A 21,571-nucleotide genomic window follows, 5' to 3' on the forward strand; every position below is an offset into this window, starting at 1 on the left:
TGTAAATAAATAATATGATAACAGAATATTCATCTTAACATGTGCTTTCCTTTCTTCTTTCGGACTGTTTTCTCTTTGCCCTTCTTTCTGTGCATGGGAAGTTTGTTCTAAGTGTTTTTTAAATAGTAGCTTGACTTTTTGTATCTAATTCACAGGAATAAGCGAATTATAAGACATTGAAAAGCTGAGTAGATTCACAATGCAACATTTGATAGAGATGGATCTGCACAGAATTATTGATAAAAAGTTATATCCAGATGTTCGTTTTAACTAGTTAATTCAGCTTAGCTTTAGAAATGCTTATCTTGCAGTTGTTTCACAACATGTTACACCTGGTAGCTCAAGCATCTTGTTACTCCTGTGCCACCTTCTACAGGCAGTAGCCTGTCTTTCTCACACTTGGTTGGCACCCCATCTATGCACTTTCCATTCAGTGTCACAACAGCCTCCATTTAATTTCTCCCTGCAGGTCAGCCCTGCTCATAAAGGTCAATTGGTCATCACATCCTGAAAAGCACAAGTAATCTAAAAGTATATGCCCTGATGCATTAAGTGGAGACCTTTACCCCTTTCTGGAGTGGTTTCTTTACTCTGTGTGTTACCAGGATTGAATTTCTTTCAGTTACATACAGAATATTGATAGAAATTTCTACATACTTATGTCAGGTTTTTGTTTGTTTGTTTGTTTGTTTGTTTGTTTTTTTTTTTTTTGTTTTTTTTTTATGAGGTTTCATAGTTCTGCTTTTGACTTTTTCATGTCCAAATACTAGGTTCCTAGTCACTCTCTCTGCATGACAGTCCCTGGCTAGCAACAGAGGAGTAAAAAGACCCCAGCCCACGTATGACTTCTGAAATAATTAGCAAGGGCTGATAGAGATGAAAGGTGTGCATACGTGCACTGTCTTAACTAGGGGTTGCAGAGTTCAGGAAGACTGATCGAGTTGTGCTGGAACAGCTGCTGGGATGAAGCAACTGTACAATGTGTAGAAGAAACCTGACTCAGTTGTTTTTAATGTGTACGTCCTCTAACAACTTGTGCTGTATTATAGTATCTAGAGCCAGTGGCTGTTTTCTGCACTTGAAAATGCTCATGAGAGTTGCTGCAAGTGTTCTCTTCTGATAGTGCTTGCTTGGCACTAGCAGTTGTGCTTGATTAGCCCAGGAAAAATGTATCACACACAAAGCTTAACCAAATGCTGTAAAATGCTGAAGGAGATGATCTCTGCTATCACAAATGTAACAGTTTTCCCCTGCCAGGATCTATAAAACTTCGGGACAGCTGAGCAGATGTCTCATAGCTGATACTTCAGAAACTAATGAGCTAGTTTTTTTTCTTTAAAATGGGCATAATTTAATTTTATATGACATTGGCTGCATTTTAATGGATAGCATGATAAAGCCTGAACTCTTGACTGAGGTCAGCCTATCTGCTAGTGTCTTGTTTTTAGGAGTAGCTAAGCATATAAAGAAAAAAATTCTTATACTAAAAATCTCTGCTGGTTCAGTACAAAATAGGTTTTAATCAGCAATTACATTAAAAAGGAACTTGAAATGTGTATATGACTGTAAATTTCCTTGTATTTCTCTTCTTCCTAGAAGTCAGAAATAAGAGATAAAAAGGCATGTGCCCCATGTTCCAACGTAAAGAACAACTACTGCAGGATTTCTCTCATAGTATGAGGGTTTTCTTTTGTGGAGCTGTGGTTTCTTTTCTAAGACTTTTGTGTAGATATTAACACTAGCTAAAAAATAAATAACGGCAAAACTCCATATTTAGTAAGCAAAAATAATGTATGTATTTGATACTTCCTAGTAAGCAAGTTATAAAAATGCTTGAGTTTTCGACTTTAGGTCTGGGAACCAGTGTGAGAATTGTTGAGTAGTTCCACTGAAGAAATTGTATTATTTAATGAATGAGCACTTTCATAGCATCTGTGTCCTTTTGTCTGTTAAGATACACATAGTGCTGATTATGTGATGTAGTGGCTGAAACGTGATGCAGGGATTTCAGAGACTTGTATCCTAGACTCTAGAGTTTCCCTGCTTTGGGAATTTGAGAGATTCATTAAATAGATCTGTCCAGAAGAGACTAAGGCCCTCTTTCAGCATGTTGCTAAAGTTACATTCTTACTTAATGAGAATAACTGTGCTGGGACCATTGTTTGTTGATATCTGTTCTCACTGAGTCAGAACCTGAGTCAAACCCAACTACCTAAAACTGCATCAGAACAAATGGTTAAGGATGCTGATGAACGATTTAAAAATCATTATTCATTCTTGAATATTTTAACACTGTTTCTCCCTATTTCTTCATTGTCATCCGTGTTGTCATTTTGATTTCCTTGAAAAACATTGAAATTCAGTGGTCTGGTTTATACTTAAGTCCTAGACACATTCTTGTTATTTCTAATCCATCAAGAGTATCCAACAGCTCCTTTATTTCTTTATTTAGGCTTTCCTACACAGCAGTCTAATGAGGTCAGAAAGGTCAGAAGAAACTAGCAGGAAAGGTCAGAATGGCTTATGCATGGGTCCTTTTCTGTAGGCTAATACTCAGCATGCTGGGAATGGGTCAGATTATACTGTTTGGATTGTGTAGTGAAATAATGACATTACCAATTTGACAAGTATTCTTCATTATCCTTTCCCACAGAATGCATTTCCATGACTAGAGCAATTAGCAGGGATTATCTCTAGGAAGAGGAATAAATGGCTTTTAACTGCTTTGTGTATACGAAAATAATGCTAGCTTGTTTAAACTTTTCCTATCTGAAGGACTTTTACTTTATAAATTCAAGCGATAGGATATCAGAAGAAATAGTACTTTCCCATCCACCTACTGCTGTTACATAGACATAAATAGAAATGTGAAGTTCATATGAGACTTAAATTTTCTTAATTTCTGCCTGTCATTATAGCTTTTTGTTGTTGTTGTTTTCTTGTGTAACAGTTTTGGAAAATAATTTTCCAAATTATTAGGCAGATCCTCTCCAGCTGGCGGTGTCACAGCATACTTTGTTCTTTTTAACGCTAAGAGCACAACTGTGGGATAAGTAACAATAAGGTATTTGATTTCTTTTTTTCTCTAATGGAGAAGCAAGGCATGGGATAATTAAATTGCTTGAGGTCTCATAAAGTTAATTACCAGAAAAAGCTTTTGGAGTTTGAACTGGTTTTGGAAACTAATCTCAGGTGTTTGCTGCAAGCCCCATGCTGGCAATTCTTACAATACAAAGAAAACTTCAAATTCAGCATTAGTTAAAATATTAGTAACACCTTTATAAGGAAAACAACAGTTGCCTAACAGTTCCCAAGTGCTTGGTCATTTCTTTGCAATTGCTCTTTTTTAAGAATGTGTGCTGTTTGTTACATTTTTTTATATGTGCTATCAGGCCTTGGCTTCAGAGTTTTCATTGGTTACTCACTGCTTAGTAAAAATTACCATGTTTGACATATAAAGTACAATTGAGCCTGTGAATGTCTATTTGCTGTCTGAAGATTTGGCTTTGACTTGGTTGTTTGGGTGGTGGATAGAGTGTTCTAGTGCTACCACTAGTGGAGCCACCTGGGTGCCTTGCTTGTATGCTGAAAATGAACAAAATACCAGATGTGTGGAGAGGCAGGAATTTTCCCTGTTCAAGCGAGATTTGACTCAGCTGTCAGCCTGTATCTGTAGAATAGGATCTTGTTGATTGTTTTTTTTAAGTTGCCTCTTTCTCCCCCACCTCCCTCTTCACAATAGTCTGGGGTCATCGGTCCTTTTTCCACAAATTTTCTGATTTTATGTAGCTACCTTTCCTATCTTCCAATTCTTGCTAGTGCGCATTTCACTTCGTGAATTTTGTCTCTATTTGGTGAAGATTTGGGATACAAATGAATTGTTTTATTATTGTTGATATTTTTTATAAAGGTTAGAAATATATTCCTAGCAAAGTTTGACTGTCAGTGTCACAACATGGTGTTTTTGGTGTTCAAACATTTACTTTGTCATTCAACTACCTTAGAACCTATGTGTCTTATTTACAAATATTCTAGTTATAAATGCATTTGCTATGTATCAAAATAAACATTGTGGCCTCATCTTTCACAACCCACCTTCAGGAGTTTACCATATTTAATCCTCTGAAGTGCTGCTTTGTCTGTGCAGTTTCCCAGACTTGGTTCTCCTACCTGCAATTGAATTTATTTTTAAAAGGTACTTCTTTTTTTCTTTCCCCACCCTACATCTTTCTGTATGCTTATGTCTTTAGCAACCTTTTTCCTTTCCGTATGTACTTTTTTCTTCTTAGTCTCATAAATGTTTGCAGTGAACATATAGGTGCAACCCTCTCAGATTTTTATTGTAGTATCATTTTTCCATTGAGCAGTTTGTCTCATATATATCTTCTAGGATAAACAACCGAACTGTGAAACAAACTTTATAGTATTTCCAGTCTCAAATATCACAAAGTCCTGGCCTTAACTAACGTATTCCTAATGTGTTATTGTGTATATCAGTGCTGCTTCAAAGGTAATGCCTCCCTGACCTGTTTGATGCATCTCCTTGTATCCCCTTTAGCAGTGTGCTTTTTTTTTTTTTTTTTTTTTTTTTTACTGTCCTAAAGGTATATACCATTTGCTCTTTTCTAGATACTGAAGCAAGTTCTTAGTCTGTTATGCGATGATGACTTTTATGAGATGACAAGTGACATCTCTGTTTTCTGTGCATTCCCAGCTCTCTGAATATACCTTTGTCTCTTGTTTGACATTTAAAATATATAGCTTTTAAGGCAGAGATCTCATTGGAATCTGTTAATGCTATTGTTATTGCAGTATGAAATCTAAAGATAGCTATCAGGGTAAGGTTTGTGGAGAAAGTAATACTTCTTTAGTGAGATGAACTTGTGCAGTTAGAAAAAAGACAGGCTTTTGTGTTTGTGATCTCTTCCTTGTGTTCTCAGAGGGTTCAGTTTTCTTAGTCATCTCAGTTGTCTACTTGGAGATACTGCTTTTCTCTTCAAACTCTCCCTATTTCATGGCTTGTCAAACTGGCTGTCATCAAAAGGCTAGTAATTATTGATCTAGGTCTGATCCAGTATGAATGTAGATTTTGAGGTTGTCTGCATGTGCAGCGAAAGAATAGTAGGATCAGCAAAGAGCAAGTCATTTTAAGTCTCCTACAAGCTAAATATGACTGCTCAGGAATTGTCTAGGCACTGGAGATAGTAAGAAAACTGCAGGATGCACAGTTGTGACTCAATGCCACTGTAAATTATATGAAATAACTTTTCTGCATGTAAACAGTGCCACTGCTATATCTCATTCCAAGACATCTAGGGCACTGAAGTTGTCTTTTGCTGTGGAAGAATATGGAAGTGGCCCTGGCAAATGCTCATACTTCTTGAAATCTGAAATGGTGGAAGTCTGTGTTAAGAATCCTGTATCCTGGTGACATATGTAACCATTAGCAACAGCAGACTTAGAGCAGAATGAAAATGGTTTCTTGGACACAGCCAGAACTGTAGTAGAGCCAGTGAAGTTTGCCTACCTGAAGATATAGAACGAGACAGCCAAGGACCTCAACTTCATACTTTCCAGTCACAAAACCAGTGAGTTCCTCAACAGGCTTGGAGCTGTTGATCTGGTAAAAGTCTATTAACAGCAAATGACAGCTGGTGCTGTCACCTTTCACCTTTGCTGTAACCTAGGTCAAAACAGACAAGTTGACTGGACTCTTTCTAAATATTTGATAACACGAGATTTATTTCTATCTATTATAGCAGGAACAAACAGTGTCCATATGCTGCTAGAAAGGAAAATATTGTGACAGAGATAATATCCTTAATGCTTAAAAATGCTTGGCCAAAGGGATAAATTGATGGAGAAACTGTGGTCATTGCACAGATGCCAAAAATAAACTGAAGTAGTAATCAGTACTTTTCTGCAACACTGGAAGCTGCTAAATGATGCAGTTTCTTGTCAGGTAATGTCAGTGGTTGCCACAGCCCAAGTTTTATCTGTGTCATAAATTCATTAGCTTATTCTCAAGCTGTTTGAATATAAACCTTGCAGGAAGTCTTTGTTTACTGAATATATTTGTTGTCAAATAACGTGTTTTTTGTTGTTGGAAATCAGTCTTTCTTGTTAAGCTTATTGCTGAAATGGGAGGACTGACTTTCTGAAGTTCTGTTTCAGCACTGAACAGTTCTACACAAATGCTGTAATGCCCAAGATATTATGAAGAAACAGTAAAATGTTTACTGCAATAACACAGTGATTCAGGTTTTGACTTGATTAAGATCCAATATATATGCTATGAAATTTATTTTGGACATTAAATATATGATAGGATTTTTCACTGAATTTCTTTAACATTGATTTTGGAGAAGGTCAGAGCATTACCATATCTTCAAGGGATAAGGAGAGGATACTCCTGCAAAATACACTTAGTTTTTTTCCATGTAGTGGAACTTATGGGGGAAAAATATGTTGGGCTCTTTTTGGTTTAGAAAACTCAACAGGAGCGGTAAAATTCCCAGTGCAATGCTGATACTATCAGTGATGCTGGTGCACAAACAAAGAGGTAAAGAACATATATTTTCAGGCTCCTCTGGAAACACATAAAGGAAAGAAATCAATGCTGGCCAAAGAGAAATTATTGTGGACAGAATTACTACAGGAGAATCAGTTTCTAGGCTTTAAAGGTTATTTGAAACAGCAGAGTTTACATACAGTCTAAAAATCAGTGTTATTTTAAATGGTAAATGACATGTAGGGTGGTATGTGGGATGTACAAAGCAAGGAACAAGTCTTGCAGCAAATTCACTTCCTCTGGAATGAGACCCTAAACTGATATTTAGAAATTCAGTGGAGACACCTTACTTTAGAACGTAGTTCTGTTCTGTTCTATAGGTTTAAAAGTCCACTTTGTGTTTTATTGTAAGTGAAAATGTGTTGTAAATTGTGATGATGCTTTGTGAGTTACTGCCTAGCTGTTAAAAAGGATTGTTTGCATTGTGGTTCAGATCTATTATATTTTATCGCTGTCTATGCTCAAGTTGAAATTCATCTATTTATGGTAGTTGGGAAGAAACGAGAAGGAAAGATTCATCTTCCAGTGGAAGAAGGAATCTTGAGTTGTTCATAAAATCGGAACAGTTTGTCTGCTCCGCTGTGTAAACCGTGAAAGCAAGGGATGAGGCAGTGTTACTGGTTACGGCAATGCTGATGATAAGTCAGTAAGGAAAGATGGTGGTATTCCTCCTGACTGGATTCTTTTTCTCCTCTGTCTCAGTAACCTTCTATCTGGAGGAGAAGAGAAAATGATAGCTACCACGCTTGCTTCAGATATTTCTTTTTCCAGATTTTATTTTACATTTTTAATTTTAATCTTTCTGCTGGTCAGCAGCCAAGTGGAATTTGTAAGCCAGAAAATGATACTATGAGAAAAGGTGTGCTTAGCAACCAAGCAGGAGAAAAGCAAAAGCAGTAGAGAGTATGTCAGTTAATTAAAAACTAAAAACCACCTTTGATTCTTGCGTTTGTCTTGCAATATCTTATGGCACCAAACATAGCTGTGTAGTTCTGAATTACTCCCTGGCACAGATCATGTTGCTATGTCTGAGCTGTCATGGAAACTAGCTGGAGCAAAGCTGGCTTATGAAATGCATACAAGACAGCACAAGCAGTCTCTGTTCTTAAAGTATTTGGCTTTTTCTGAGACTTTTTTATTTTTATTTTTTAACATAACAAGCAGTTTTCTCTTCAATATAAAGCTTACCTTCTGGGTGGTTTTTTTGTTTTTCATTTGGAGAAAGTATGCTTTCTGCTGGTGTTTAGGACCTTGCATAAGGTTAGTGTTGGCTGTATCAAGCATTACCACAACACTTAATTTAATTGCTTTGATTATTCACATAATCTAATGCAACAGCAATGAAGAGATTATTTTGCTGCTTGCTGTACACCTCAGTATATCAATTCACCTGCCACAAGGTTAATGCATTCTTATGTTTTGATGGTTAACCAGCAGCTTTCAGAAAGTTTGCAAAAGGAGAAAGAAAGCCCAAGTATTAACTGCAGGGGTTATTTTTGTTTGAACTCAGCAGCTCTTCTAAGGCACAGTACTGCTCAAGCCCATCCAGCTGCTTTCTGGAAGGAAGTGTCTGAGAAACCACCCGAGTATGGAGGTTGTTAAGTCTTTTTTTTTTTTTTTTTTATCTTAAAAAGATTCAGGTATTGTAAGATATAGCAATAATATATCAGTAAAAATGAGGTTGCTTTCAAGACAGTCTGTAGGAAATTGGATATTGTATACCTCATGAAATACATAAAGAGTATTCACTGCTACTGTGTGGCTGCTTTATGCTATGTAATTTAGGAAGTTTCTCCTGGTATGGAGAAATTTGAGAAGTCAAAAAATAAGGAAACTCCCATGTGCTTCCCTTCAAACTGACATGACACGTGCCAGACATAAGAAAGAAGGGTGGCACTGGCAGTCTTACGTTGACATGCTGTAGAGTCACTCTTTGGAGTGACTCTAAGCTAAGGTGGCTGAAATCAGAACAGCTTCTAATGCCTGTCCTTCGGCTGTAATAATCTTTTTTAATGTCTTCTTACCTTTCAAATTGATTTGAAAAGTAATTAGATTTGTCAATTTTCCCAAATTTCTAGAAACTATTTCAAAATATGATTTCTCTGTAGAAAATGTAATTTAAGCTTTTCATATTTATGTACTTCAAGAATCCAAAGTATGTTCTTTAGGAAAGCAACTGAAATCCTGTGAGCCCTCAGTATTTTGAACTGAGTGCTTAAGAAGGAACTGCTTGAAGACAGTTCAGCTTTGGCTGTGATGTATCCAGAAAAAAACAAAACATGGGATCCAGGGAGAGAAAGGGTATTTGATTAAGTTATATTTGGTCTGGAAAGAAGCATGTAAAATTAATATTTAAGGTTATCCTACCCCAGATGTATTGACAGTAACTTCAAATGGAGAGCTTTAATATTTCACTGTTTTCTCTCAAGAAAAGTAGTTCTGTAGAACTACTGGAATGGCATTGTTCCATGGGAAATTTGCAGCAATACCTCAACCTTAGCTCAAATTAGAGGAGGTTGCATTCACAAGATCTGTAGGTGTTACTGAAGTAATGATCACAAATCTCTGACTTGAAAACCTAAAAGTCAACTGTGAGGCGTTTTGGAACCATTGGTGCTGATAAAATACAACGCATAACTTCCAAACTGTACTGCTTCTGAGAGCTGAGGTCAAGCGTGTGTGGTCTATGGGACACTTCTCATGAATTCTGGGCTTTAGATTTGTCACTGAACTGCAAAAGGGAGTATAAGTAAGACCCTCTTTCTTCAGTTAGTGTGGAAATCAGCATTCCTGGTCTTCTCTTGCATTTTATTTTAAGGTACTTTTGGAAAAATAAGGCACTGGGTGCAAATGGCTCCTTTTTGGCTCATGTGATTAAGCAGAGCTGCCAATAACAGTTTGAATTCATACTGGAATCATGAAACAGTGATATAAGATTCTGAACAGCAGATTAGGTTCAATACAAATAGTGTAGTTGTATAAGGTGAGAATGATCAGAAGTTCAAATTTTAGTCTGTTTTCTGATAAATGGTGCTTTTTTCAAAAATTCTGTGCAAGATGTGTATTTCAGTGCATATAATCTGTGTAAATGTACTCAAATTTAAATGCACACAGGCTAGAGTAAAGCAGACTTATGTATTCTTTTATAATGGTGGAGATGATTCAGTGTCCAAACTTCTTCAACAGTTGCCTTTAACTGTAGCCTCTGTGGAATAGGAAAGTATAAGAATTTCCCTCTGAATTGGTCTTTCAGAGCAGTGTGGGATCTGGCAGACAATTTACCTGTATTTACAATTTGTCAGAAGATTCTTGGTTCTGTTTTTACGTGGATTTACTAGGAGCCTTGCTTACCCCTTGACTCCCATGGGAAGCTTTGGGTGGGAAGATTGCTCAGCATTTGCACATTTACTTCCACTAGTGCTTCAAAGAGAGTTGATGTTGGATTTTCCCAGAGAAAGTCCTGTGATGGACAGGACTTCACAGGTGAAATCCAACAAGTCCTGTATGAGAGATACAAGGAAGTGTTTGGAGCTCTTCTTTCCTTCTTTGGAGTGGCAAGGGAGGTTTGGGTTTTCCTGCTTTGAAACTCTTGGGTGATTTCTAACTCCTCAGGGGTTAAGGGCATTTCTATAGCAATATGATGAAATTGCAGAAGACGATTCTGATAGGAACCTGCTTCTATTTATTATACCTGTAAGAATAGGGTGTGGGGTGGAGTATATGTAGGTTCTGAAAAAAAGTCAAGTTAGAATTTGGAAATTCCAAATTTCACTGTGGAGGATTGAAGTGGGTTTTTTTTTATTTCCCAAACTTGAACAGCTGAATAATGAAGGCTGTTTTTCATACAGCATGAAGACTGCTTGCTGCTATTGTCTGCCTGCAGAAGCAACTAATTCCTGCAAACTGGTTTAACACTATCTTGTTGAATATGCTTTCCTCTAACCTTTCAAGATTTGAAAAGTGCTCCATACTATATATAATAACACCCAGGAAATGTGGAATAAGTGGAATGATACCGTTTACCTTACCAGTTCTTTTTGTTCTTTCCATCTGCCAAGCATTTGCTTTTTCTCCCCCACTCTCTGCCCCCCCTTCCCCTCCCCCCAGCGCCGCTGCAGCAAAATGCCTGCCTTTTGTTTATGTCTTCCTCCACTAGCCTTGTGACATCATCAATGATATCGCCAGGGGAGAAAATATGCGTAGCTGCAGCTAACCCAGCTGTTCGTTAGTAGCACGTCTAGCCTGCTTTCATTTCTTCTCATTAATGTCTATGTGGTAGTGTTTCCTGCTTAAGAGATGTGGAGGGTTCTCAGCCACCCGCCATCTGCTCAGTCGTTGTCTTTGAGCAGAGAAAAACGGTGGCATTTTAAAATACGTAAATTCTTGATAAGAGTGTTTTTTTTTAATTTATTTAACAAAATGAATGTGATCCTAGCAGGGTTTCATCATTGGGTTGAGCAGTAGGTAGTTCTGTGTCCTTTACTTCTCGCCTTTTATAATTCAGTGCAATCACAGAGACTGCGTATCAGGTGGTAGAAAACCTTAATAATATGTGATGAGTGAAATGTGGAGAACAATAAAGAGTTTGAGAGTTTTGTCACTGATTTGCATGACGACAGAAAATTGCATGAATCTGTTTGTCATGCTTGTTCCTTCTTCCATGCAAATCAGTAGCAAAACTTCCGTAGTACCAGAATAAAGCAAACAAAGTGCAACAAGCTGTCATTTATTCTAATGAGGGAGGTTTTAAAGAGAAGGAGTCAGGATTCCATTTGTGGAATGTTAATGAGAAAACAGTTTATTTTTGCCAGCTTATGTTTTGAAAATGCAGTGAATTGTTCCAGAGATAATTCACAATTTCACAGCGGAGCTGCATCTTTGCGGTGTTATTATTAGGGTTAATTACTTGCTCAACGCTGGTTTTCAGGATGGAGATGTTGGTTTGTTAGAATTTATAACTAGAATACCCTGGTAATTCTGAGGTAGGAATTAGGCTGTCTTGAAAAAATCTGTGATGGATTGTGGAGCCTTGATAATGTTAGCAATGAAAAAATCTTTATTACTTTCTTTGCGTATAAACGCTTCTGTCATTTTGCATGTATTTACTCACTCAGTCCTGTATAAAACCCTTGGATAAATATTAAGCTTTGAGGCAATATAAAATATTGTTTCAATTTAAAATTTGCGTAAAATAACAGACAACAAAAAGGCAAACCCAGCCAACCCAAACCCAAACCATGTCATCACACATGTTACCAGAAGGGATCAGACTTCATTGCGCTGTATAATTTGTCATTTCGGGCTGGGAATAAGCCTTGCTCAAATGGCCAATTCTTATTCACCTGAACGGTCGCACTGAAACCGGCAAAACTAATTTTATGATCAGAGATAACAGGGTAATGCCCTTGGATGAGACAAATTGAAATCAAGGGGCTGCTTTTTAGGAACAATTCTTCATTCAGAAACTCATCCTCCACATAAAGGATAAACAGCAGCAGATTAAACGTGTTGGGAAAATATTACCTCTTTAGAATATTAATGGCAGTGTGTGTGTGCAGTGCTGCAGACAGTGCAAGGTTTTCATTGCTGCCCACAAGGAAAAATGACGTAAAAACTCCTTTGAATGTCTACCTGAACCTCTGTTACAAAGGGAATAATAATTACAAATAATAATACTAATAAAAAGTTGAGGGGGTTTTCCATGGCGTCGGCTGCCTTCACGAGCTAAAGAAGCTTTAGAATTTGTTATTCCTTCCTCATAGTAGACCTCAGCTGATTGCGGGGGGGGCAGGGATGTGGAAAAAAATATATCCATAGTCAGTGCGATGAGTGGCATGCCTGGCTTCCTCCGGCAGCGCTCCCATGTGATCGCACAGGCAGCCTCAGTGAGCGAGCGGCGCCGGCAGCAGTAGGTAATGGGGCTTTGTGCGCGGCGCTGCGCTGCTCGCTGAACAATACAGCATATGGTACCAGCAGCACGGCGGGCTGCGAGCCGCGGGAGGATCTGCTGCGCCGGAGAGACGGGGAATATGTCAGACGTTATAAAGTGACGATCGGTCTGGGTTGGTTCCTAATTAATAAAAACAGTGCATGGATTGGAAAAGCAACCATTTGAACAGGTCAGTTTTTGGTTTTGTTTTATTACGGATTATTCACACCCGTCAGCATTTAACATCTTAGCGGTGGTTTTGCTATTTCCCTATTTTTAGCGAAGCCAGGTATTTCTCCCATCGGGTGAGGCGGGATGGGAAGTCTGCACATGCTGTGATTCCAAGACATTGTGTGCGCTCGGGGACCAGATGCGCCCTACCAGCGTTGTGTTATTCCTATGCAAGTCAAACTTTAATTATGCATGAAAACTGGGTTGCAAGTGAAATGAAATTTATGCTGGATGGATCATTCACCAATATAATAAAATATTTAATAACAACAGCCTATTATTCTGCTAGGTTTTCAAGACTAATTCTGTCTGGATAGGAAACGTGTAGTGTTTACGTTTGCTCTGAGGCCGTATGTTGGAGCATATCAGACAGCTTTGGGATTTTTCTTTCATTTTTCTCTGAGATGAATTTGGAAGCGGTGTGTGTATGATTTTTAACACAGCTGTATGTGCTCATGGATGATACGTTGCCTCCCTCTGCGTTTATTCCGCTCTTGTTTAAGACAGAATACATCTTATCATTTCCAAGCAGGTGTCCATCTCGCTCGGTAACTCAGCTATGCATACATCGGTTTTATACGTATGGAAATCCGGTGGGGATTTCACAGCACCGACGTGCCGCGTCTCCATCTTACCCCATCGGGCACGAACCCTGCAAACCTTTCCAGCCGTACATCTCTACGGCCGCGCTCCTGCAGCGTTCGGGTGAGTGAGGCTGCGGCGCCGCCCGGGAGAACCGGACCGGGCCTGGGCAGAGCCGCTCAGCGAGGAGGGGGTGGCGGAGAAACAAAACGCGGTACGGGGCCTCCTTCCCGGGTCGGACGCCGCTGCCGTGCCGGGTCGGGCTTTCGACCGAGCGGCGCATTCAGCCGTAGCCGTTTGCTCGCCGCAGCCGCACTGCGTTCCCGCGCCTGGGCAGGAATCGCGGCCGTCGCTTCCCTCCCGACGTCGCGGCCCTACTTAATTAAAAAAGGCGAAGAATTAGCGAGAGGCCCGCTCGGCCGTTGCGGAGGCGGGAGGTCAGGGGCGTGCGGGTCTCCCTGGAAACCGCGGCGGCGGGCGGGCTCCCGCCGGGCGGGGCGGAGCGTGAGGGCACTGCCGTGGGGGCCCGGCCGCCGATGGGGGCGCTGCGGCCGTCCCGGCGGGCTGAGCGCGGCGTGCCCCGCAGCGGGAGGCGGCGCCGTGCGAAGGGGGGCGGCCGTGGGTGGTGGGGCCTTACCTGAGCGTGGCCGAGCGGGCCCGGAGTGCGCTACGGATGCGTGGCGGGGGGCTGGTTGTGACTCCTTGGCAAGGGTTGTGCAGCTCCTGCGTTTCTCCTTTTAAAAAATTGGTGCTTTTAAATGCGAAGTTCTCTGCTTGCAGATGTTGCTAAAACCTGCCTGAAGGTGTGCCGGTCATTCATTCTGTTACTGTGTTTCTCCTGTTCAGTTTAATTCAGAATCAAAAACCGCACAGTTTGGCATCTCTCAGCAAACAGACTTGTACGTTGTAGGCAATAGATCACAAAGGGTGTGTTGCAGAGGTTGCCTCTTATCCCTTCCATCAGCCTGCAGTGTGCTTAATGAGCTGCTCACACAGTGGCGTGCATGGTGTGTGCATCCAGCCCAGTGACACGCACTGAGCTTGCTCCTCTGAACTAAATGGAGAACATAACGTATTGTCATGTGATTTTATAATTGCAGTATTTGTTTTTTAACAATACGGTGTGCTGTGAGATGTGTGAGGCAGTTAGGTTCTAACAGTATGTACCTAAGTGCAGCTCTAACAGCCTGTGCTGAATACCAGCAGGGCCATCAGAGCCACTTTCTCGCTGCTCTGAAGGAACCATTGCTCTGACACAAGCCTGCTTTTTCCATCCATACACAAAGGAACAAAAAGACAGATTTCCTGCGGACGGAATCTTTGTGGATCAGGCATTCGTGCTCTAAAGCATTCCATGTATTGAGTTATTTAAAGAACATTAAGGAAAAAATCCCAAGACCTCCCAAAGCAAGCAGGTGTCCTGGGCTGATGCCAAGCTATGGCAATTCTGAAACACTTTGTTTGTGATTTAAGACCTATTAGAGCTATGGTCTATAAAAACATATTGCTGCAGTCAGAATGCTGGATGTTGATCTCCTTTAAACATCATAAACAGAGCCAGGTCTTCCTCTTGCCATCCAGTGCTGTGGAGACAGAATCGTGTCTCTGCCCTCCTGAATTGCTAAAATTCAGCATTGATTGCTCCCCATGTATTCAAAAGCTGAAAAGTCCACATCTGGTGTTTAATGTTTAGAGCACACATAGTACTTATCTTGTTCGGTGTTTTAGACACTTGATCTAGCTTGTTTTTCAGCAAAAGTGTTCCTCTTCCCTAAAAACATTTATTTCAGCAGGTATAATAAAGGGATAGTAAGGGTTAGCATTAATTGGAGATGTTTATATTGTGGTATAGGATACATAATGAAGAATATTTGGAAATTCATTCTGAAACTTAAATATTTTCTCCAAAATAGCAATAAGTGATTCTGTTCTTTAAAACTCTTACTTGCTCTTAAAAGATACTTCTGCTAACTGAACCTACTGAGCCTCATGTTTAGATTTTCTAAGGTTTAGGTTTTTTTAAAAGGTTTTTGCTTGTTTGTTTGTTTTCCCCAAACAAGCAGGTGTGGATCTGGTTGAAGCAAGGCAAGTATGATCCATGGCAGGATCAATAAAGCCATTGAAATATAAATTTACATGTAGTGTCTCTGCTAGGATCTTCATCCTAGCTCTCACCCAATTAGGATGCTGAGAAAAGTAGGTTTTATGAATGTGGCATTTTCTCAGTAAAACATCACCGAACACCATCACATCTTTAAAGCGTTTGATGTCATTTGGAGTCCTGGTAGCATGTTTTGGTCACTGTTGTTTCATTGCTCTTTTGCAGGTTTTTTGACTCTGAGAAGGGGATTGAATGTTGTAATGTAGGGGTACCTGCTTTAGCTGGAGGGCTGGACTTGATGATCTCTTGAGATCACTTCCAAACCCTGTGATTCTGTGAAAACAGCAGATAGGGCTCATCTGCCAATGCACAAAATCCAGGGAAATTTACGTACTATTTATCTCAGATCTGTGTAGTTAAGGCTTTAGTTTCTCCATCTCTCCTTAAGTAGGGATGCGGTTTCGTAATGAAACCTGTGATAAGTGGAAGCTATGAATAATTACCAACAACAGAAGTCTGGAAAAAATTTTTGAGACCATGGGGCAGATAATTAGTTCTGTCCCAGCAGAGTCACTTGGCTGTGCTGCCAAGTGGTCATAAGGTGCTTACAAGTCAGACAGTGCCATGGCAGCGGGCTAGCTGCTTGGTTTCTATTCAGTGCTGATGGTAACATTGGTAACAAATGTCTTGGGAGCTGTGTGACTATGCATAGATGTTCTTAGAACTGCAGCTCTTCTGTCAGCCTTCTGAAGAGTTTTCAGCTTTGAGATATAGAATGAACTGAATAGGATTTTTAGGCATTGTTATTATGATGCCAGGTCTCTGCAGCCATAGATTCCAAATTTTCTCCAGTATTACAAAAAAGCAAAGAAAATGAGTATTCCAATTTAATACGAATAGGATCTAATTTTAGATAAAACCTCATTGTGGTCTGTAGCTTTATATACAATACTGTGTATCACTGTACATTTCCTTCCTGTGCTGTTGTGTTGAAATGCAACCTTTCAGGCAAGTAAGGACCAACGTATGTTTTTTCATGGCCAAAGATACGAAGTTACTAAGGGTAAGATTGACTGTAATTGAGTGTACACTTTAAAACTCCTACCTTTTGAGGTTGTCAGTCACTGAAATTGCTGGCTTATAGGGAAGCATTTCAGTTCATTGATTGCATGTGTTGTGCCGCTCTATAAAAATCAGCCATCTCATTCAGTGAGGCCGTGGTCCAGGAGTTTGAAATCTTTGTTTAGTTCATCTTTTTAACTGATTTCTTAAGAAAATAGGTCTAGACTGTTACACCTTCTTTATGCATGCTATATTGTCCCTTATATCTGTCATATTTTCCTTATTAGTTCTTTAACTTTTTACCTCATTTCAGCTGAGCTTGAAAGAGCAGTAGATAGTCTTCAAGTATTCTGTGAACTGAGATAGAGAAGAGAGAGACTGTTCGTGTATAGCAATTAAAAGAAGTTTGATGTGTGACTAAATCCCTGATTATTAAAGCAACCACACACGAGTGCTTTTCTGTTTATTTCTAAACCGTCTCTGAGGAGAACATCTATGAACCAAACCTCCTACTGTGCCTCAGGTGATCTGACCACAGTGTGCACATCCATAAACAATCAGGCTCCCTTTGTTTCACAGAATGCTTTTATGCTGTAAGTCTGGAATTAAATTTTCTCATATTTTCTGATAACTGAGTAAATTATTTTTTCCTTGTGCTACTTGCAGAAGAGAAGGTGAATTGTCCCCACTACGTATGTTTTAATGACATGAGAAGTCTTAGCAACTGTTGAATTGTATAAATATGTAGCCTACGTTCAGTAATTCAATGTGTATCTTTTTTTGTCTGTGTGAATTTTCACCTTCAGTGTTTATTATTGAAATACTATCATTGCTAAAGTTCTGCAGGATTTTGTAAATAAATGTACCAGGTTTTTTAATTTTGATTTCATAGATACACCACAAATAGAGGCAAATAATAGCAGCAAATAGTAACTTCCTTTTATTTGGATGTGGGTTTTGCAGGCCTGAATGTCTCCTTATGACTATTTTGTGAGTGTGCATTAAACCTGCAAATAGTAGTATTGTATGTTGGCTGTGCATTGGCCTTCATTTAGGCATGAAAGCTTGAGGTGTTATAGCCATAAAGCTATTTCGGAAGATAGTTTAGAAACATCACAACCTTCCAGTAGATATTAATAATTTATATTTCCCAGTACAAATAGTTTTATTGACTCTACTCTCAGGAGAAAAAAGATGCACTTAAACATCCCTTTACTAATTTTGGCCAAGCTTTGAATGAAGTTGTGGTTGCATGCTCATGCCATGGAGATGATATTCATTTGTTTGGTAGTAGTTGAATAGTACCTCCCCCCAAGCAAAATTCTTTGTTTCCAGGGGCCTGTTTTGTACGTTGTCCCTCAAATACTCCTGCTAGAGAAAACAATAGTTATTCTGGTATTTTTGAGGTATTGTTTAGTTTCCAACTTTTTTGAGACTACTGTTAGAAATAGATGACTGAATAATCTCTTCCAGAAGTGCCTTGAGCTACTACATACTACTATCTGTCACTATGTTACTGTTAATAGCTGTTCCAAATATTTATTTAGTTTCTAGAGAATTGGGTTAATAATGTTCTTTCTGTTTAATGCTTAGTATAAAAATAAAAACAAGATGTTAAGGGTGATTGAGTTGCTTTTAAGTGATCAGATTTTTTAAAAACAAAAGAAAACAAACAAAAAAACAACAACACTATTAGCTTTAAATGGCTGGTTAGTGAGATTGGAAGGACGTGATCCAGCTCTTAGAACTCTGCACCAGGTTCTGTGCTCTCCCTCAGAGAAAACCTAGAGGCTGCTGGAGTCCCAGGTCCGTATCTGGGCTTTTATAGACACAGGGGAAGGTATTGCTGTGGCTGTGACAAGGCAGAAGCATGGGGTTGGTCAAAATGATCTGCCAAACTGGAGTTTGAATGCTGAGTTAAGAAAAGGAAAGTTGCTAGTCTCCATTAGGGAACGTGCTGAGCATGCCTATTGTATAACAAACTGCAGCACCACTAAAACGCAAATGGCTGCTGGCTCTGCACAGGCAGCTCTTTAATATCTCAGGATTCAGTGCATAATAAACTAAGACTGTTGTTCATGCTACATATGCTATGAATTCTTATATGCAATATTTGGTAAGGCATATTGAACATCCACATTAAATGTGTATACATCATTACATTTCTTCAGGTTGTGGCAAAGGGAAACCTATGTTAAAACAGCAAAAGAATCTGCAGAGCCAAACGGTGAATAACTGGGAAATAGTATAATTTTTGCACTCATATGACCCTTTGCTGTGTGTTTTTAAGTCCAAAACAGCGTATATTTACACTTCAGAGACATATATTGAAGCTCAGAATACATTTTGTACCACAGTGACTGTATTAGGGCAGTGTTCTGCATGGCAAATGCAGCTGAGAAGCTGGATGTACTGATACAGCCCTACTTCTGCTGTTTATGCTGGCTTGTTCAGAGGGGGCTAAGTGGATGCATAACCTTAGCTAGGTGTTCATATACATAGCAAGATGCATCATTGCAGCATGATAATGGCCAGCTTTGAGGCTTGCTTGTATTTCTTTAAATCTGCTTTGCTTACCATCACCTTTGTAACCTGCCTTCAGTCATCATGACAGCACGTGGCTTTGCTGTCTGATTAAAAAGTGAAGAAAATGTGAAACTGCATTTCTGAATCAGCTTCCAGTTTCTGTGGGAAATTTTTGTTTATTTTAAATTTAAACTTTCAATTCCTTCTCTCTCTTTTTTTTTTTTTTTGTTTTTCTCTCTTCAATTTCAGTTCTGTTCCTCAAAGTTCTGGGCATGGGAGAACTTCCTTCCACTGTAGTCGCAAGATTTTCTTTGTTTTACTTTTTAAAGTTCGTTTGTAGAAGTAATAAAGAACGAAAAGTAAGTCTTACAAAAGTAGGCCTCAGTAACCATGACTGTACATATCATGGCGTGTTTGTGAGGTCGGAGAATCATTGCACAAATGCTTTTCTTTATCTGTTTTCACTTTTAAAATATTTTTGTCAAGTATAAAAATACATGAAAGTATGTATGAAGCTTGCAAAGGAGTTGAGAGAAAATGGGCAAAAACTGAGAGAAAAAGAGAAAGCCCTTTGTGCTAGTTTGCAGAAGAACATATTTAGAGGTCAGAATAGCCAGCTTAATTGATTCCTGCCAGAGGCAGTGTGAGTTTATATCTTTATCCTTGACTTGACTTTTAGCCTGTGTTTACTTGGGCATTGTAAGTTGTCGCAGTTGTTTCTTTTGACCATCTCTTTTTTGTAGTCTTGTTATTGCTGCTTCAGTCCCTTCCCATGTGAAATCCTAGTGGCTAGAAATACTTTTGAAAGAAAGTGTGTAGACTACAACTAAATGTGCTGATACCTCCTCAATCAGTGCATTCACGCTTTCTCAAGTATGAGGGATGCTTCAAAAGTACTGCCCTCCTTTTTATATATGTTGGCCCACAGTACCAGAAGTCAGTGTTGGTGGTATAGTGGTAGACGTTGGACCTTTCAGAAGGTATTCCATCCCTTGATGATGTCATGCAGCAGATGGCAGCAGAGGGGCAGTCTGGCACAATGGCATCTGACTTCGGAGCTCACGAGAAGCAGAGAAGTGTCATTTAATTGTTCCGTAAGAAATAAAATTGTACCCATTGGCATTCATAGGCACTTGCTGAACGTTTATGGAGAGCAAATGGTGGATGTGAGCACAGTGAGGCGGTGGGTGGTTCATTTCAACAGTGGCAACAGCAATAGTGGGTCACCTCCACTGACTCAGGATTTGACAAGCACAGTGTGCAGGCTCTTGTTTATTGTGGGTGAAAATGTGTAGCTGATGGTGGTGTCTGTTGAAAAGCAGTGTTTTGTAGCAGAGAATCTACTCTATCAGTGTAGCTCTATGTACCTCTAATCAAATGTACCTCAATGTTCCTGTTGTGATTTCCATGGAAATGATTAGGAGTCATTACTTTTGTAGTGACCTGCATAAATCAAACACTGCTGTAGAAGATGTATTTCCTGGTTAAATTCTTAACTATCCAGATAACATGTTAACTGTAATATATACACCCAGTGTTTTAAATACCTAATTGAGAGTGTTAAGAGAGCTGAGTTGATCTTAAGGTGAACAGAAGACAATTTAATGGAATTCAGTTTCCTTTTATTGAATGGGAGAGAGGATCAGAAATAGAATTATGAAATGAACTGGTCGAGCTGTCATTCTTCCAGAGATCCTTTATTTAATACATCTGCTTTGTTTTTCAAATATTTCCTTTAAGAATCTTTTGGAATTTGTCCGACCCCTGTTGTGCTTAAAGACAAGGTGCAATTACACTGCCAGGTGAGGTGTTTTACTGATATTGGGGTTCAGAAGCATGCTGTAGGGAGCAGCCTGTGTTCCACAGTAGTGTCAGGATGGCTGTAGATTACCTTTATTTTGAGCAGAGATACATTTTGATACATGGTAAGAATAGACTTTGAGTTCTGAGGACCAAAAACCTTTTGCTTTTAAGGAAGGTTTCAGGACTAGTCCCTAACTCATGTCACCATAATGAAATACTTGAGCATGGAGCCCCAGCTCAGCTGTTCATAGGGGATCCATGTGCTCTGTGGCCACAGTCCAGATCCCTGACCTGAGTGCTGGTTCATGAACCTATCCTTTCAAGAATGGAGCCTAGGTCACTCTTCCTCATTCTCCAGTTTTCTTTTGAAAATCTGCAGCTGGATGGGTGTCCCATCTTTTCTGAGCAGTTTAACAGTTAAATTGCTCTCCAGAACAGTGGAGACCTGAACCTGTTGTTCAGGAATTGCTGCCTCTGAGCTATAGCCTAGAGGAGAGTCTCAGTCCTCTGTCTAGATGGAGTTTGTTGCACACTGTAGAAAATAATGCCAAGATTTGTAGGCCACAGAATGTGCACAGGTAGCTTGCCAAGTGTTGTGTTCTATCAAACAGCCTCCAGGTATGTAATCAATCACCTGTGGGACTGGGCCCATCCTAACCTTTCTGTCCCTTTTTCCTTTTAGACATGTGTTACAACTGTGTTCCACTTTCTGTTTGCTCTCAGACACCTTGCTTGGAAGAGCACCAAGTTTTGAGCTCCCAGAGAG

General features: G+C 39.5%; 1 protein-coding gene across 10 annotated transcripts in view; it reads left to right on the top strand.

Annotated features, from left to right (window-relative positions):
• Positions 1-21,571, top strand: part of CSRNP3 (cysteine and serine rich nuclear protein 3) — a 93,663-nt gene that overhangs the window by 41,691 nt on the left and 30,401 nt on the right. Inside the window, exons 1-2 of one of the 10 annotated variants that reach the window (XM_072341282.1) lie at positions 12,387-12,690; positions 13,264-13,436. The exons of 8 other annotated variants lie outside the window; for them this stretch is intronic. In XM_072341282.1, the coding sequence (XP_072197383.1) occupies positions 12,662-12,690; positions 13,264-13,436 (202 nt within the window). In that variant the 5' untranslated portion in view covers positions 12,387-12,661. Of the gene's footprint in view, positions 1-12,386; positions 12,691-13,263; positions 13,437-21,571 lie in introns of those variants that run through there. One more of the 10 variants, XM_072341290.1, reaches the window with a different exon arrangement.

Source organism: Excalfactoria chinensis, chromosome 7 (assembly GCF_039878825.1).
Source record: "Excalfactoria chinensis isolate bCotChi1 chromosome 7, bCotChi1.hap2, whole genome shotgun sequence".
Taxonomy (NCBI): Eukaryota; Metazoa; Chordata; class Aves; order Galliformes; family Phasianidae; genus Excalfactoria; species Excalfactoria chinensis.